A 17,795-nucleotide genomic window follows, 5' to 3' on the forward strand; every position below is an offset into this window, starting at 1 on the left:
TCTCCCTCTCCCTCTCCCTCTCCCTCTCCCTCTCTCCTTCCTCCCTCTCAAAATATTTTTTTATAGCATTTGAGTTTGAAGTAGAAATGGACTGTATCATTTTAGCTTACTGTGTTTTTATATTCTCGGCTATGCAAGAAAACTAGGTTCTAAGCTATGAATTTAAATGCAGTTTTGTTTAGGTTTGAGAGACCCAGTGACAGGTTCTGACAACCCTTTCTTTAGACTTTACTAACTCCCTTCCTGTGAAAGATCACAGCACATTAGAAAGAAACTTACATCCTGGATCAATTGCCTTTCTACTTAAAGAGTTACCTTAAACTAATCAATATACCTCCTGAGGCCTACTTATCTCATTTATAAGAGAGAAGAAAATTACATCGTACCTAACTTTGACATAGTTTTCTGCCCCTCCTTTTATCCTAGCCCACCTTTATCCCTGTCCCCACCCAGGGCCAAGTAGGTTCATGAGATCACCTTTTGTCTTCTGCACTTTCACTATGTCTAATTAAAGAGGCTAAAATCCAGTATGTTTTAGAATAGGTGTGCCTGTAAGAATTATCTGCATTTCATTCCCAATCCCAGGGGAAGTTTTTAGCATACCACATTAAGCACAGAGTCTATATAGATTTATATTTGTTTGTGGTGTTAGGGGTTTGTGCATACCAAAGAGCACTTTACCACTGAGTTCTATCCTAGCCCAGATGTAGCTGCTGCCCAGTCTTCACCAGCTTCTGACCTTTGCCGATGCTGCAATAAAGTGTTGTAATTTGGAAAAAAATAATAATTTCTTGTACATATATATTATTTTTAAAGTTTTCTGTACTAGTTTATTGATGAGAGTTTGTATCCTAAATGGCTATTGAATTTTATTTATTCTGTCTTCATAATAATCATTATTTTCCTGCTCTACTCTGTTTCTTGATTTTATACATTAAAAACACCTTGCCATCCTGTACTAAATCCAAGCTTCTCTGTCTGTCTGTCTATCTGTCTGTCTCTGTCTCTCTGTGTGTGCATCTATCTCTCTGTGTATCTCTTAGATTCTTTTATACACTTACTTTTATTTGCCTAGGGTGTTTTACCTATATTTTATAGCTATGTAGCACATGAATTAGAGTTATAGCCTGCTGTCATCGGCTCTGTGAGTACTGAAAAACCAAACCCAGATCCTTTGGGAGAGTAGCCAGTATGAGCTCTTAACCCCTGAGCCATCTCTCCAACCCTGTCCTCTCCAAGCTGATCTTGACATATTAATCTAGAACAGTTTTCTAGTATCTAGAATCAGTTATCTAGGATGTTTTTCAGATATTTGCACCCAAATTCATGAGAAGTATTAGCCTGTTATGTGACCTTTTTCTATTTCTTTGTGGGGTTTTGATACTATGCTAACCTGTTTATAAGAGCTTTATAAGATTGATGCTATTTATCATTTTAATTTACAAGTGAAACTAACTGAGCCAGTGATAGTCTATGTGAGAAGTTTTTAAGTTCAGTAAAGAAAACAAGAAACTGATTCCATTTCTTCCCTTGTCTATTTTGGAGATTTGTGTTTGGGAAAGAATTTGTTCATATCAAGCAAATTACTAAACATTGTTTCTCTGCCTTAGCTGCTTTCAATGAGCCAATTCAACAATAAAAGCACTACTGCAAATCCTATAAAATCTATAGGAGAGTTAGTACCTACAGTATAGATGGTTTTCTCTTTTTCTTTCTTTCTTTTTATTCTGGTATAAGTAATTGATAGCCTTGCTTTTAAAATATATATTTATATATGGGGTATATGTAACATGACACACATGTGGAGGACAGAGGACCGCTACTGGAGTGTTTTCTTCTTCCACCATATGGAATCTGGAAATTGAACTCAGGTTCTTAGAGTTAGAAGCAAGCCAGGCATGGTGGCACACGCCTTTAATCCCAGCACTCGGGAGGCAGAGGCGGGCAAATTTCTGAGTTCAAGGCCAGCCTGGTCTACAAAGTGAGTTCCAGGACAGACGGGACTATACAGAGAAACCCTGTCTCGAAAAACAAAAAAGAAAAAAGAAACAAGACAGCCTGAATTTATTTTCTTGATCAGTTTTGCCATGGTCTAGCAAAGTCAAGTTTCAGTTTTGTTGTTTTTTTTATATGCTTTGTGTTTTTTTTAGGGTGGGGTGCTATATGTGCACATGTGTGTAGGCACATATGCAAGGTGGTGTGGAAAAATGGGAACTCATATGTGGAAGCCAGAAGTTAACCTGCGTGTCATTCCTCAGGAACCATCTGTCTTGTCTTTTAAGACAGAGTCTCTCTGGACTATCCAGAGACTACCCCATCCAGGAGTCCATGCCATCATCAGCCACCAAACCTAGATACTAATGCTCATGCCAGCAAGATTCTGCTGAAGGGACCCTGATATAGCNGCCTCTTGTGAGGCTATTCCAGTGCCTGGCAAACACAGAAGTGGATGCTCACAGNCAGCTATTGGATGGAACACAGGGNCCCCAATGGAGGAGNTAGAGAAAGTACCCAAGGNGNTGNAGGGGNCTGCAACCCTNTAGNTGNAACAACAATATGAACTAACCAGTATCCCCTGAGCTCGAGTCTCTAGCTGCATATGTAGCAGAAGATGGCTTAATCGGCTATCATTGGGAAGAGAGGCCCCTTGGTCTTGTAAACTTTGTATGACCCAGCACAGGGGAAGGCCAGGGCCAAGTAGTGGGAGTGAGTGGGTAGGGCAGCAGGGGCGGGGGGGGGGGNTATAGGGAACTTTCGGGATAGCATTTGAAATGTAAATAAAGAAAATAATAAATAAATAAATAAATAAATAAATAAATAAATAAATAAATAAATAAATAAGAAAAGAAGACAGGGTCTCTCATTGGCCTGGAGCTCACCAAGTAGGCTGAGCTGTCTGACCAGCAAACCCCAGGAAGCCATCAGTCTCTGCCTACCCTACTTTTGGATTATGAGGGCATGCAACCACACCCAGCTTTGAAAACACAGGTGCTGGGAGAGGGAACTCTGGCCCTCATGCTTGCCCATCGAGGACTTCACCGGCTGAGCAGTCTCTCCATCCCTGTATTTGTTTTGCTTTCACAGTAGAGCCCATACCTCTTTAGATTTAATTTACTCTCTTTTTCAAGCTCCTCCTTGAAATGAGTAGTTGCTGCATTGATTTCTTTCAAGCTTCTTACAGAGCTCTGAGGCACCAAAACGTCTGTCTAAACACAGTGTTAACTACCTCGTTATCATTCAATTCAAAATATTGTCTAATTTCCATTGTGATTTCTCCTTTGGCTCATTTGTTATTTCAAATGTGCTTCTTAATTTCCAAACATTTGACAGTGTTAATGATCTTGTAATTGCTGGTTTCTAGTTTACACTCACTGTGCTCAGAGAATATCTACTATATAATTCCTTCCTTTACAGTTGACTGAGATTTCCTTATGTCTTGTTTTAGGGCCGGTTTTGTTAATTATTTGTTAAGTAGCTCATCTCAAGGTCAGAAAGATAGCACACATGTCTTCTCTGTCATTACTGTGTGCAGTGTTCTGACCATTACATCTAGCTTAGTAAGCATTTTGTTTAATTATCTCTGCTGGATTGCTTTTTCTTATCCATTTCATCATTTATAAGGAATAAATGTTAAAATCTCTAACTATTTATGTCAATTTATCTTTTGTTGTTGTTGTTTAATTCTGCCTGTTTTGATATTATATGCTAATTTGAATTTTGTTTTGTTTTGTTTTTGGAATTTTGTTTTAATTGGATAGTTTTTTTTATTTACATTTCAAATGTTATCCCCTTTCCTGGTTTCCCCTCCAGAAACCCCCTGTCCTATGCCCCCTCCCCCTGCTTCTATGAGGAACCACCAGACTGATTTCCAGAGTGGTTGTACTAGCTTGCAATCCTACCAGCAATGGAAGAGTGTCCCTCTTTCTCCACATCCTCGCCAACATCTGTTGTCACCTGAGTTTTTGATCTTAGCCATTCTGACTGGTGTGAGGTGGAATCTCAGGGTTGTTTTGATTTGCGTTTCCCTGATGACAAAGAATGTTGAATATATCTTTAGGTGCTTCTCAGTCATTCGATATTCCTCAGTTGAGATTTCTTTGTTTAGCTTTCTACCCCATATTTAATAGGGTTATTTGGTTCTCTGGAGTCTAACTTCTTGAGTTCTTTGTATATATTGGATATTAGCCCTCTATCAGATATAGGATTGGTAAAGATTTTTTTCCCAATCTCTTGGTTGCCATTTTGTCCTATTGACAGTGTCCTTTGCCTTACAGAAGCTTTGTAATTCTATGAGGTGCCATTTGTTGATTGTTGATCTTAGAGCTTAAGCCATTGGTGTTCTGTTCAGGAAAATTTCCCCTGTGCCCATGTGTTCAATGCCTTTTCCCACTTTCTCTTCTATTAGTTTCAGTGTATCTGGTTTTATGTGGAGGTTCTTGATCCACTTGGACATGAGTTTTGTACAAGGAGATAAGAATGGATTGATCTACATTCTTCTGCATGCTGACTGCCAGTTGAACCAGCACTATTTGGTGAAAATGCTGTCTTTTTTCTACTGAATGGTTTTAACTCCTTTGTCAAAGACCAAGTGATCATAGGTGTGTGAGTTCACTTCTGGGTCTCCAACTCTATTCCATTGATCTACCTGCGTGTCTCTGTACCAATACCATGTAGTTTTTATCCCTATTACTCTGAAATACAGCTTGAGGTCATGGATGGTGATTCTCCCAGAAGTTCTTTTATTGTTGAGAGTAGTTTTCGGTATCCTGTTTTTGTTTTTTTTTTTAATTCCAAATGAATTTGCAAATTGTTCTTTCTAACTCTATGAAGAATTGAGTTAGAATTTTGATAGGGATTGCATTGAATCTGTAGAGCCATCTCTCCAGTCCCTGAGATTGTTTATTTTGCCTGAAGGATTTCAGGGGAGAGGATTGAACTCAAGTTTTCAGACCTATGCAGCAAGCCCTTTTACCTACTGAGCAGTCTTACTGGCCCCTGCATTTAACTTTTTATCGCTGCAATGTGTCTGTTTTCTGTCTGTGTTTATTTCTTGAAGTTTAAGTTCTCTGATCCTGAAATGGTTTAAACAACTATTTTTAGTGTTTCTGTATTGCATCTTTTTCTATCTTTCATTTAACTGTTTAAATGTCATATCTTTCTAATGTGTCTCCTGTTAGGTAGGAAAGGGACAAATTTTATTTTAATGGTCAGTTTGGTAGATTTTGTTCTTTAATTTGGTTTATGGGTCTTGTTCTGGATATTCTAACTTAGAGATATACCTGGCACCGAGGAATCTGCATTTTTAAGAACCATCTAAGGTGATTTAAGTAGAGATAAGTGGGATGCTAAATCAGTTTTCCAGATGAATGTAGAGGTGCAGTGGCTACCCTAGATACTCACAAAAAAAACTGCTAGCAACTGGCAGTAAGAACAGAGAGAAGGAAGTAGAAATAGCAGTCCAGACTCTAAAGGACAAAATCTCTTAGGTCATGGTAGAGTAATTAACTGAAAGTCGTTTTGGAGATACGCAAAGCATTTCATATTTTTCAACACAGAAATAAGATCATCAAAGAATAAACAGCATCTAAGCGGGTGTAGAGTTGTTTCTTCAGAATCCAAGAGGGCATACAGAGTCATTTCTTCAGAATCTAAGCCGGCATACAGAGTCATTTCTTCAGAATCTAAGTGGGCATACAGAGTCATTTCTTCAGAATCTAAGTGGGCATACAGAGTCATTTCTTCAGAATCTAAGGGCATAGAGTCATTTCTTCAGGATAGAGTTAGTTATTGTTGATACAGAAAAGTGAGGCTGAGATGAAACAGGATTTTGTAATTATAAGGTCAGACTCCAGAAGGAAAGTGGAAATTCTTGGAGGAAGGAAATAGAAGGACAAAGAATAAGAGAACAAGAATCCAGCAAAGCCCCTCCTCTATGTGTGTTCAAGGAAGAAAACAGTGTCCTGAGTATAACTAGCAGCAAAGATCCCAAAACAGGCATTGTCTGTGCAGGGCCCTTCATGTGGAGGGGTGCTGATTATTTCTACAGTTAATGTTTTTGGGTCAGTCCTAGAGCATGTCATTCAAACTCGCTAATTCTCAAAGCTCTGACCTACTGAAGTAACAGCAATTCTCTGAGAAACATCTCTGCTTTGAGGATTACCAAGATAAGAGTTCCCTTGTCGTCATGCTGAACCATAGGGACTTTGTTTGTTTAATCTATAACATAGTTCAGAGACCTCTGAAGAGCATGAAACTGCACAAAGGGAGACCAGAGTGAAGGCTATAGTAGACAGAGCGTATATGATAGTGTGGCTGCCTTACTGGAATCATTATGGTGCTGGATGAAGCCAGTCTGACTGAATTATGTTCTGCAAGAATAAGGCTTGTAGGGCTGAAAGAGGCCTAGCTTGATTACTGTGCATTGTTGATCTCTGCCGTCCTTCTCCAAGAGGAACCTGTTTCCTGAGTGAAACAAGTAAAAGACATTTTGAAAGTATAATGTAAAGTTGTCATAGAAACATAAATCATGACTATTAAACTAGAATGAGCCATTGTTCCCCATAGAAAACTGATTAAAGCATATAAAGGCCTGATGAATGTCTTGGGAGAACACTGACTCCTGAAGCACTGTTTATAGTACAGCTGCAGTTACTCAGTCTGTGTTACTGAGCCTGCCAGAGGGAGAGCTCTAGGACTAAAGTACATTCCTGAATACCTGCTCTTCAGAACTCTTGTACACAGTTGCCCCGTTTAGCTCAGTTTAGATATCGTAAGAGCCAACTAAAAATAGAGAAGATGAAGGTGAGAATACCACGGTGTCAAGTGCTGCGTGAAGTTAATGAATCTTCTCAATAATTATAACACTCTGGGCCCATTTATTCCATGCAGTGCCTACAACTGAATTGATGAGGGAGTTTTATTTTGTGGCATTCTTGACTCACTCCTGGTTTCCGACTTTGTCACCTCAAATCAAATGGCCTGATGAGCAAGTGCACGGCTGCTCCTAATAATGACAAGATGCTTCGAGCTTAATCTTCTTACAGATTATAAATAAGGAAATTGATTTGTCATTTCTAGTTCACTTTAATGGGATTTTAACTCTCTAACTTGTACATTGCATACAATCAATACTTATTGAATTTCTCTTTGGGTAAGGAAACAATGTGCAGGCACTGGGGAAAAATAAAAAGGTATAGTTTTTATCCTCACTAGGGATATGAAGTGGATTTACTTGGAGGGATAAGGTTTGTATATCATGGTCTTTAAAGTGATAGGAACAATGATAGCTACCACCTCTTTAGAGCTCGCTGTGGCTAGGAGCCCACATATACAGGACTTCATTGATTCTGTGACATGGGTGTTAGTGGTGCCCCTCTCTGCTCAGCACAGGAGGCATGTGAGGCACAGAGGTGCTATGTGATTTGTCAAGGTCGTGTTGCTAACAAGTGGATAGACTGAGGATTCAAGTCCAGTCAACCTGACCTAGAAGTCTGTGGTTCTTAGTCATGGTGTTACCACCTCTGTGGTACCTCTGTACCACCTCTGTTAACACCTCTGTGTTACTGCACAGAATAAATGGACCCAGAATGTAAGGAAATGAGTACTCTGATGGTACCCAGTATGGTAACAACTGTGACAGACTTGAATTGAATGAGCCATATCCCAGTGCCTTAGAAGTTATGTGCTGCTCCTGGGCATGCCCATCTCTGATGGCAGCACAACAGGGCAGCACTAGTGTATAAGATGATAGCTGTTTAAAAAGCATGAGCTGTGTGTGCAAAACGGGATTCTACTAGATGCTGACGATCGAGTGGCCTGAGTTACTGGATAGACAGACTTGCCCCTCCTCCCAAAGGGTTCCATCATAGAAGATGAAGATGATAAGAAACAGTTCTAAACATGGCAAAGAGATGTATCTATGAGCTTTCTAACTGAAGTCGACCAGAAAGCATTTAACAATGAGGTGCTTAAGTTCCAGATAATTTGGAATTGCTGTCATTATGTGTGTAGAGGTCAAAATGATGACAGCCAATGAGTTTAAAAGAGAAATAAAAGAAAACCTTGGGGGTTGCGGGGGGTTGTTAAAGTTCCTAAAAGAAGGGTCAGAGAAAGATTGGTCAAAGTAGCACACAGCCAAAAGGATGAACTACTGCATGAGCAAACATGGGAGCGCCTGAGCAGGGGTAGTACTGGACTTCACTAGAAAACGCCTGAGATAGAAGGGGAAACGAAAAACAACCATTAGGTTTTAATGAGGAGGCACTAACCTATGGATGAGTGATTTCATGTTAGTGACAAAAAACCAAATGGAGTGACTGGGCAGCCAGGAAAAGACACAGGCTTAGATCATAAGCCAGTCTTTTATGGAGGCTGGAGGCTGGGGAAAAGGAGAGAATGGTGCAGAACACGGAAAGACCTACTTTATGGAGGAATGAACCCAACTGAAGGCAAATGAGAAGTTATGGGAAAGAGAGCAATGGACAGTGACCTTTACCCCATTAATTGAAATGTCCAGGACACCCGTTGCATCTCTTAGTTGTTCTGTGTCTCCCACCTCTCATTTTCTTCAAACTCTCTCCTAAGGCTTCCTCCTGGCCCTTTCTTTCTAGGGGTGACTTTGTAGGCATAGTTACTAAGTTGTACTTGTTAACATCCATTCTTTTTTAATGTGTATTATTGTTCTTATTTCCTTTTAAACATTACACTGAAGTGCTTAAATTCAGTGACCCCATGTTTAATCTAGATTTTTTTTTGTTCAATAGAAATGTGAGAGGAGCGGGACTGAGGAAGGTTCCAATTCTCTGCAATTCTCATACACTCTCGCTTTCTTATTTTGATGCTCTGACATAGCCACATGTTATCAGTTATTTATGTCATGGAGCAAGATAGCAGTACTTTTAATTGCAGTATTCAGTGCTAATTTCCATTCTCGAAAAGAGTGTTCAACTTCTGTGACTTGCTATTATCACTTCCTATCTTGTTGTCTTTGGTTTAGTCTGTTCCTTATCTTCTTAATGTCAGTGTGACTATCTATAGAGCACCACATGTACTTAAATGTTTTCCTGGCCAACGGATTTAGAACTAAACAAGTGAATACAGCAAAATACAAAGCATTCTGTTGAGTGTGACATGTGAGGTTTAGTGGATTTCACAGCATCTCTTTAACAATTGAGTTTGCCTTTGCCAGCACCATTACTTAAAGCCAGTAGATGCTTTAGAACTGTACAGTGCATCTCCTTCATCAGAGGCTCAGAGATACGGGGCTAGGTCATGGCAGTCTGAATATCTAAGCCTAATACCAGAATACTTCCATTCTATAAAATCATCGTTCTCCAGTACAGAGTTACAGCAGAATCATTTGGAGATTTATATGCCTAGTGCTCACCCCCCAAAGAACCTGATTCTGCTAGCCTGGCATGTATATTTGTCTTTTTGGAAGGGAGGGACTGAGGTGTGGTGAATCATGGCCCCTCTGTACAAACAAGGCCAACTTCAAATGCATGATCCTCCTGCCTTGATGTCTCTAGTGCCAAGATTACAAATGTACTCAACCTACCTGCCTCTAGATACTCATTTTTTAAGTTCCTTAGAAAATTCTGGTGTATACCTTTGAATCATCATACATCTGGTTATTATATATCAGAATCTTTCTAATAGTTAAATATTTGAATAGCTTAAATGAGCAACAAAAGCCTAGATCATGAGGGATAAACAATGACCCTGAAGTGTAATATGATTGAGAAAGCCACTGGATGGTTTGAGCCAAAGGTTGAGATGATCTCACTCAGATTTTAAAATAATCCCCTCTCACTACTGTGTGAAAAACAAATGAGGTGGGGATGCTTCTAGTAGAGAGACTGGCCAAGGGACTGTATGTTGGTTGATTCAGGCAAAGGAGTAACCAGACACATCTGATAACAGCTTCAGAGGTGACAGATGAGACCTTGGGTATGTTTCTAAAGATGAAAGGAACAGAATTTGTGGACAGATCAAACGTGTAATAAGGAAGGAGTCAAACTTCACTCCTAATGTTTTGACCTGAGTTACTGGAAAGATATCAAGGATATCTCAGCCAAAGGATCGCCTTTGTTAAGATGAGAAAACTGGGAGGAGAATGGGTTTAGGAAGAAGACAAGAATTTCAGTTTTGGGGCTGGAGAGATGGTTCAGCAGTTAAGAGCATTGACTGCTCTTCCGAAGGTCCTGAGTTCAAATCCCAGCAACCACATGGTGGCTCACAACCATCCATGAGATCTGACGCCCGCTTCTGGTGTGTCTAAAGACAGCTACAGTGTACTTATTAATAATAATTAAATCTTTGGGTCGGAACGAACAGGGCCAGAGAGAGCAGGGCCGACCAAAGCAAGCAGAGGTCCTAAATTCAATTCCCAGCTACCACATGAAGGCTTACAACCATCTGTACAACTACAGTGTACTCATATGCATAAAATATGTAAATAAATCTTAAAAAATATATCAGTTTTGATAGATTAACTCTGAAGTGTCATTAAGCATTCCTAATGGTGACCCAGTTAATATGGTAGTCTAAAATTAAAATTCTCAGGATTCATATAAATTTTGGATTTATCAACATAACAGATGACATTGAAATCACAAGAATAGATGGAATTGCCAAAGAGCAGGGACTAACAGACATGAACTAGAAGAGGGCACTGTAGTGACAGAATCGGGGTGGGGGGCCCTAAGTACTCTGAAACCTACTGCTTCAGTGGAGTGGGAGAGGTCCCGGGGAGTGGGGTGTCACTGAAGCTAAGAAAGATTGCAAAGCTCAGGGTGAGTAAATGGTCAGATAAAATGTAAGTTCTCTTGGCCCTGGCATTAGCAACGTGGAGATAACTGGTGATCTTGATCAGAAGCAGTTTAATAGAGAGATCATGCAAAGCCGAATAGAAAGGAGTTCTGAAGAGAATGTGATGGCAGGGAACCTGATGCCCTCTTCTGACCTGTGTGGGTACCCAGCATGTGCACAGTACACACATACACGGAGACAGAACACTTAGGCACAGAAGATAAAAATAAATATTTGAAAGAGAATGTGAGGCCCAGTAATATTGTTCAGTGTGGAAAGGTGCTTGCTACTAAGCCTGATGACCTGAGTTTGATCTCTGGAACCCACTCTTGCACAAGTTGTTCTATAACCATCACATGTACATCATGGTATGTGTCTCCCAAATAATAATAATTACTGTATCCATATGTATTTTAAAAAGTATCATATCTCCTAGTCATAAGCTGCACTCATGAAATCTCAACAATATTTTACCTAAACAAGACCTACATTATACTACCAGTTGACATGCCAGTGTGGGTGGAGGGAATTTTACAAGGTCCCACCTCTGGATAAAGAGCTACAAGTAATCAGTTGCTGCTAAGGAAGGGAGTCCCCCTGGCAGAATAGCCAACCCCATGTGGTCAGCTCTACTGAGATCTACACACGGGAATAATGGTTGGGGGACAGACACAATAGCAATTGTAGAGGAAGAGAAGGAAGGATGGAAATGTACACATGGTACTCGTGGACTGAACTCTCAAAAGATTACATTGAAAAGAGTAAGGGCACAGAGCTGGATATAGAGAACTTAGGGAGCCTTCTCTGTGAAAATGAAGAGAGAAACAGCACGGAGGCGGAAGAAGACAAAGTGCATTGTATGTTGTTGAAAATTATCCAGCAGAGGAGGTACAGTGCTTGAGAGCAGGAAGAACTGGTACAACTGCATCTTTGCATGAGGAAACGGAATGGGGTTTACTGTGCAGAGCATTCAGACTTAGCCTTAGGGATGCAGACAGAAAAGTGTTCAAGGAGGTAGAAAGAGCAGGTGGAGGAAGTTCTTGTTGTTACTGTCACTGTCACTATTGTCACTGTCACTATTGTCACTGTCATCATCACTGTCACTGTCACTATCATCATTATCACTGTCACTGTCATAGTCACTATCATCACTATTATTGTCACTATCATTATCATTATTTTGTCCTAGGAAACAAAGTTAATTTTATTTTGAGTCTAGAGAAGAGGTACTGGAAATTTCAAAAAGAAGAGAAGCTGTGAAGTTGTCAGGGAAAAGGAAGGGAACAGCAGGAAAGTTATGCCCAGGAGCACACTTGTATTTGAGATGTAGTTCAATCTACTAGGGTGTATTTTCTGAACTCCACATTCTGGAAGCTGAATTTTGGCTTCAGAATGGAAGAAGAAGAGGCTACTGCCAAGGTGGGGTGTTGTCAGATGAATGTCGTGTTAGAAAAGGTTGAAAGTTATAGAGAGTGTAAGATTGGGTCATGGGACTTGTGCTTAGTAGGGAGGGAACCAAAGCTTCAGAAGTAGGAGGAGATAAAGATATTCACATCAAGTGTGGGTCACATGGCATAGGATGAAAGACTGGAGTAGCGTTAGCGTGGGAACAGTCGAGTAAGCAGGAGAGCTCAGTGGTGGCCGTCAGAGTCAGAGAGCAGGATGGGACAGGAAGGGCTCTTGTTCAACTGGATTAAGGTGGGTGCTCACCAGTTTGTCCAGTGGCTTTAGTAACAATTTTAATTAATCTGTTAGGTTCATGACTACAAAGAAGGGACCCCTGAAGAGAAGACGTACTATATAGAACTATGGGATGTTGGAGGCTCTGTGGGCAGTGCCAGCAGTGTGAAAAGCACAAGAGCAGTGTTCTACAACTCTGTAAATGGTAAGTGTGCTTATTTCTCCCATGTTTCAATGGTCTAGAAGTACTGACCATCTGATATGAAGTGCCACCACATGCCGGGCTCATCTCACTGTGAGAACACTGATGAACATACAACTCTTGATTTAAATCTGAATCCCACGGTCTCATTAGTTATCCTCTGGTGCCAACCAGGGCATTGTTGCCTTGTTTCAGGGTTACTCCGTTTTTACTTTTTATTCAGATGTATATAATATATATCCGTTTTAGAAGCTCAGCTGTAGTAGGCTTCCATATATTTTTCAAAGGTTATATTTCTCCCTCTCCATACTCCTCAACCCTGCTCTTCCACCTCAGTCCAGATTTAACCCTTCCTGTTCGATTACACCCTTTTACCCTCAAACCAATTCATTTTATCTCATGTCCCTCTAAACCCCCTCCCCATGATCCCTCTGTAGTTCTCTGGCCTCTGTAGGCATCCCACATGAAATATACCTGAAAATAAGTACCCTTTCCTCTTCCTACCCTGATGACCCAGGCTACTGATCTTAGCAAAAAGCCAATGAAGTGTCTGTGGCCCCTTAGAATACATTCTCACCAACTGTCAGTCTTTCATCTGGCACTCAATTGACTTTTCTAGTTCATAGTCTATAAAAAAAAAAAAAAAAAAAGGAAAAAAGAAGAATTAGAAAAAAGAATGCCCAAACACCCTTAAGAGCTCAAAACCTTCCCTAGAGAGCCTCAAAAGATAAAATTTTCCTCCCTCATTGTCCTCTGTCCCTCCCCCCTCCCCCACCTTTATTTGCACTTTAAGGCATTGCCTTGCTGCCTTACTTTGGCTGGCCTCAGCTTCCCTAGTGTAGACTTATAAAGCATGTGTCACTGCAGTGAGCTAACCAAATCTCTTAAAGTAGCAAGCTTATATAGCTAGCAATGAACTTAAAGAACAATGAATTTAAAGAACAACAAAGTTAAACTCTTGAGTTGATGGCATTCAAAAGACCTACAGGACAGTGTTTTTCTATTAAAGAACAACAACCAAGAGGCTGAGGGACAGCTCAGCAGTTCAGAGCACCAGCTGCTCTGGGAGAGGACCCAGCTCTGAATCTCAGCACCCACATGGTAGCTCCCCACTGTCTGTAATCCCTGCTCCAGGAGCTCTAATGTCCTCTCTGCCTCCACAGGCACCTGCACACGTGTGCAGACACACATGCACATGCATAAAAATACATGCTTAAGAACAGAAGAATAGCAATTGAGCTGAACGTGTGGCACATGCCTGGATCTCAGATCTAAGAGGAGAAGGAGGAGGAGGAGGCATGAATGTTACGAATTCTAGGCCAGACCACACTACACAGTAAGCAAAGCCAGTATCCTCTTGTAGTAACACCCTGTTTTTGTTTGTTTTTTAAAGGAAAAGTAGCAGTTATAAAAATTAAAGTGGTGCCATTTTAATACATTTCACCAGTGCAGAAACAGTACAACTTTTGAGCAATGTAATCTGTTAATAAATAATGTTCTTCATTGGTGAAGTGCTTCTATAAGCAGTTCCAAGCACAAAGTAGGCACTCAGGGGCTTCGAGATGCAGAGTAAAAAGACATTTTGAATATTTTATGACATTCTGATAGCCTTTGGAAGAGAAAAAAAAAACATTTTAAAAGTATATTAGTGGCAAAGCTTTCTAGTTGGTTATTTGTAAGCATTTATAAGGACAGTTTGGAATGCTTGTCTGATTGTGTTAGTCATGCTTGAATACAGATCACTAAGCCCCTAAGATGTGTGCTTACTAAACTTTCCCTTGCTGACTATAAAGAGGCACTAATGATATCACATTACCTGATTCTTTTAGGCATCATTTTAGTACATGATTTAACAAATAAGAAGTCATCTCAAAACTTATATCGCTGGTCATTGGAAGTTCTCAATCGGGATGCAGTTCCAACCGGAGTCCTGGTGACAAATGGGTAAGCCTGCAATTACTTTACAATTGGTTTTAAGTGTGATTGCAATCCTGAGAATGCTCTTTATAAAATATTCCTTTGAAGGTGTGTAATTAGTCCTATTTTAGCCTCTACTCGGTCTTTCCATTATCTGAATGGCATCTTTCCTGGCAGTGGTGTTTATTTTGATGGAATCTCATTACTTAGTTTTTCTACACTGCATTTTGCCCTTCGTATCATATCTAAGAACTGTTTGCTTAATCTCATACAGATTTTCTCCTGTGTTTCCTTCTATAAGTTTTATAATATGGGGTTTATATTAGATTTATTATCTGCTTTAATTTTATATAAATAATGTGATTTGGGCTTAATTTTAAATTTGAATGTTCACCTGTCCCAGCATCATTTGGTAACAAGAGTATACTATCTCCATTGAATCACCTTCATTCTTTTGACAAAGTCAGTTGAACATACTGACAGTACAGGTCGACTTCTGTACTCTGTTCTGTTGATGTATGCATCTGCTCCCTTTGAAACTGTGAGCCAACATATACATTTTAGAGTTTCTGTCAGGTACTTGGTCACAGCTACCCAAAAATTGCTAGTGTGGTAGATCCTGACTGATTTTCAGATATTGAACCACCCTTTCATCCCATGGTCACAGTGAATTCATTCTTTCATTTTAGATGTTGTTGGTTTTGATTAAATGTTGTCTTGCAGGGGTTTTTTTTTGATCTATGCTCATATGGAATATTGGTTACACTTTCTGTTCTATACTCTCTTTGGCCTGTTTGATTTGAGGATGTTGTTGGCCTCAGTGTCCCTCCCTGTCCTGTTTTGGGGAAGATGTTGTATGTATTTGATGTTATTTCTTTGGATGATTGCTTGAATATACCAGTGAGACTTTGGGACTTGCATATTTCATTTTGAAAGGTTTTCAACTTCAGATTCATTTTTTTTTAATAGTTACCGAATGGTACATGTATTTTGTTTTGTCTCAAGTGAATTTGGCAAATTTGATCTGTAGAGGATCCATGCATTTCCTTTAAGTTACTGAACATCTGTGAACAGGGTTGTTTGTAATATTATTCATTATCTTCCTGGAGTCTGTAATGACATGCGCATTTTCATCCCTGATCTTGCTAACTTGTGTTTTCTTTTTGCTTCCCTTTTAGACATGCTGCTAGCTTGTTGATGTTCTAATCTTTTCAAAGATATTTTAGTTTCACTGATTTTTACTCCTCAAGAAACTTATTCTTAAATTACAAGTAAGAGATGGTCTATTTATACCAGAAAATATTCGCATCAATGTTTAGGAATTCAAGATGGCGCAATTGTTACAGATACAGAAACTGTACTTTGACTCTGTAGCTTCATTTGGTCCTCTAGCTGCACCTGCACACGCATTAAACAACAGTGCATTAGTTCTTTATTGCTGCATTATTTTAACAGCAAATGATCTGGAAGCAACTCTGAGTTACAAAAGAAAGTCTGTTAAATAAATAATGGTCTAGTTACATTCTGGAATACTCTATTTAAGAAAGCATCAGGAATGTTTCTATGTAGGAAAATAGAGATCTACAGAGGATGCAAAACAAGGTACAGAGAATATCTATCATTTCCCTCATGATGTGCAAGGGAGCGTGTAAAGGCGTGTGCGCATGTGTTTGCATATATACAGCATCCATGAAAAGGGCTGCAGCTCTAGCTCAGTAGAACACTTCCCTAGCATACATAAGGACCTAGGTTCATCCTTAGCAGCACTTTAAAAAGTAATAAAACAGCAAATCAAAAGCCCTATTGTATCTTTTAAGTTTATTTCTTGCATCTTAAACCTTCTTTATTTTAGTTATAGTATTAAAAGTATGCAAAGCTGCTGTTCTCGTTTCTCAGAGAATTATTGTGCATATAAAATTATGTGTTTTTTAGGGAAGTTCTAGCCATAGCTGTCCATAATAAAATTCTCCATCAGTTTTTCACATAATGATTATATCAAGGTGTAATTTCAATTGGATGTATGATTTTTAGTGAAAGATGTGATAAGAAACATCAAAGCCAATGTGGTATAATTTTCTTTTAAAATTAATATTGAAGAGGTGAGTCATTATATACATCTGTGTTTCAATGAATATAGTTCTTGAAAAAAAGAAAAACTAAAAAGAAAAATGAAAGATCAAGGTATATATACTTACATAGTAATCTACAAAAGATTATATAAGATTTTAAATAGCAGAGATTATGTATATTAAGGATAGTATTTGATAGAAAACACAAACTTTTCATGAAAGAATTTGTGAATATAAGAAGAAGAAATAATCCTGAAGGATGTACCCTGAAAACCTCATTCTCTATAATTTCAATTTCAATTCAAACCATGTCTCCCAAGTGAGGAGTATATAGGTAAGCAGGTGCTAGTTTATATGCCTTGAGCTTGAGCTATTATTGGCTTCCATACAAATAAAACAGATACGTAAATTCAAAACAACTCTGTTCTGAGACACAACTACAGCTGAGGCTCTGCAAGATGAGTGTGAAAGGTGGGGAAATATAGTGAGTGACCCTCTCCACCCAGCTCAGTTAGAGTGCTCCAAAGGACAGAGGAGCGCTGAGACGGAAAAGGAGCCATGCTCCAGTGGGTTTTATTGATTGGATTATGCAGCATCGATTGTTCAAAAGCAGGTTTGCTGACTGCTGTAAATTGAACTTATAACGTGTCAGAAGTCTAGATCTACTTTGCTTCTAATAGGCAAATAGAATTTCAATTAATTAACAACAGTAGACTTTATGTTCCTTTCGGTAATGAGAACTATCATTTGTATTGCTACTCAATTCTTTGAGTAAAAATGGGAAGAAACTGAATTATAATAGACCCCCTTCTATCACTAAGAGATTCTGATGGCCGATCCTCTGTCTCTTATGACTGTCATGTAAGGATAATTCTTTGGTACTAGTTGTCTTGCCTTTTAGTATCATGCTTTTAACATTTCAGCAGTTTTCCTCCACTTCCATCCAAGCTGTGTCTCACTCAGGCGCCACTTCCCCACCTCTTTTCACTCTGAAAAGGTTTTTTAATTACTCATAGCCAGGAATACATATGCAAGCTGGAGGATTTGTGCATGAAGTGCCTGCATTACGTGCTAGGCTCCTGAATTTTCCACACACTGAGCTTTAAAGCTACTTCCTT

At 39.4% G+C, this 17,795-nt stretch overlaps 1 protein-coding gene across 1 annotated transcript in view; it reads left to right on the forward strand.

Moving 5' to 3' along the window:
- Rabl3 (RAB, member of RAS oncogene family like 3) overlaps nucleotides 1–17,795 on the forward strand; it is a 31,988-nt gene that overhangs the window by 4,381 nt on the left and 9,812 nt on the right. Inside the window, exons 3-4 of the mRNA XM_021209849.2 lie at nucleotides 12,565–12,694; nucleotides 14,521–14,635. Of these exons, the coding sequence (XP_021065508.1) occupies nucleotides 12,565–12,694; nucleotides 14,521–14,635 (245 nt within the window). The remainder of the gene's footprint in view (nucleotides 1–12,564; nucleotides 12,695–14,520; nucleotides 14,636–17,795) is intronic.

Source organism: Mus pahari, chromosome 12 (genome assembly GCF_900095145.1).
Source record: "Mus pahari chromosome 12, PAHARI_EIJ_v1.1, whole genome shotgun sequence".
NCBI classification, from domain to species: domain Eukaryota; kingdom Metazoa; phylum Chordata; class Mammalia; order Rodentia; family Muridae; genus Mus; species Mus pahari.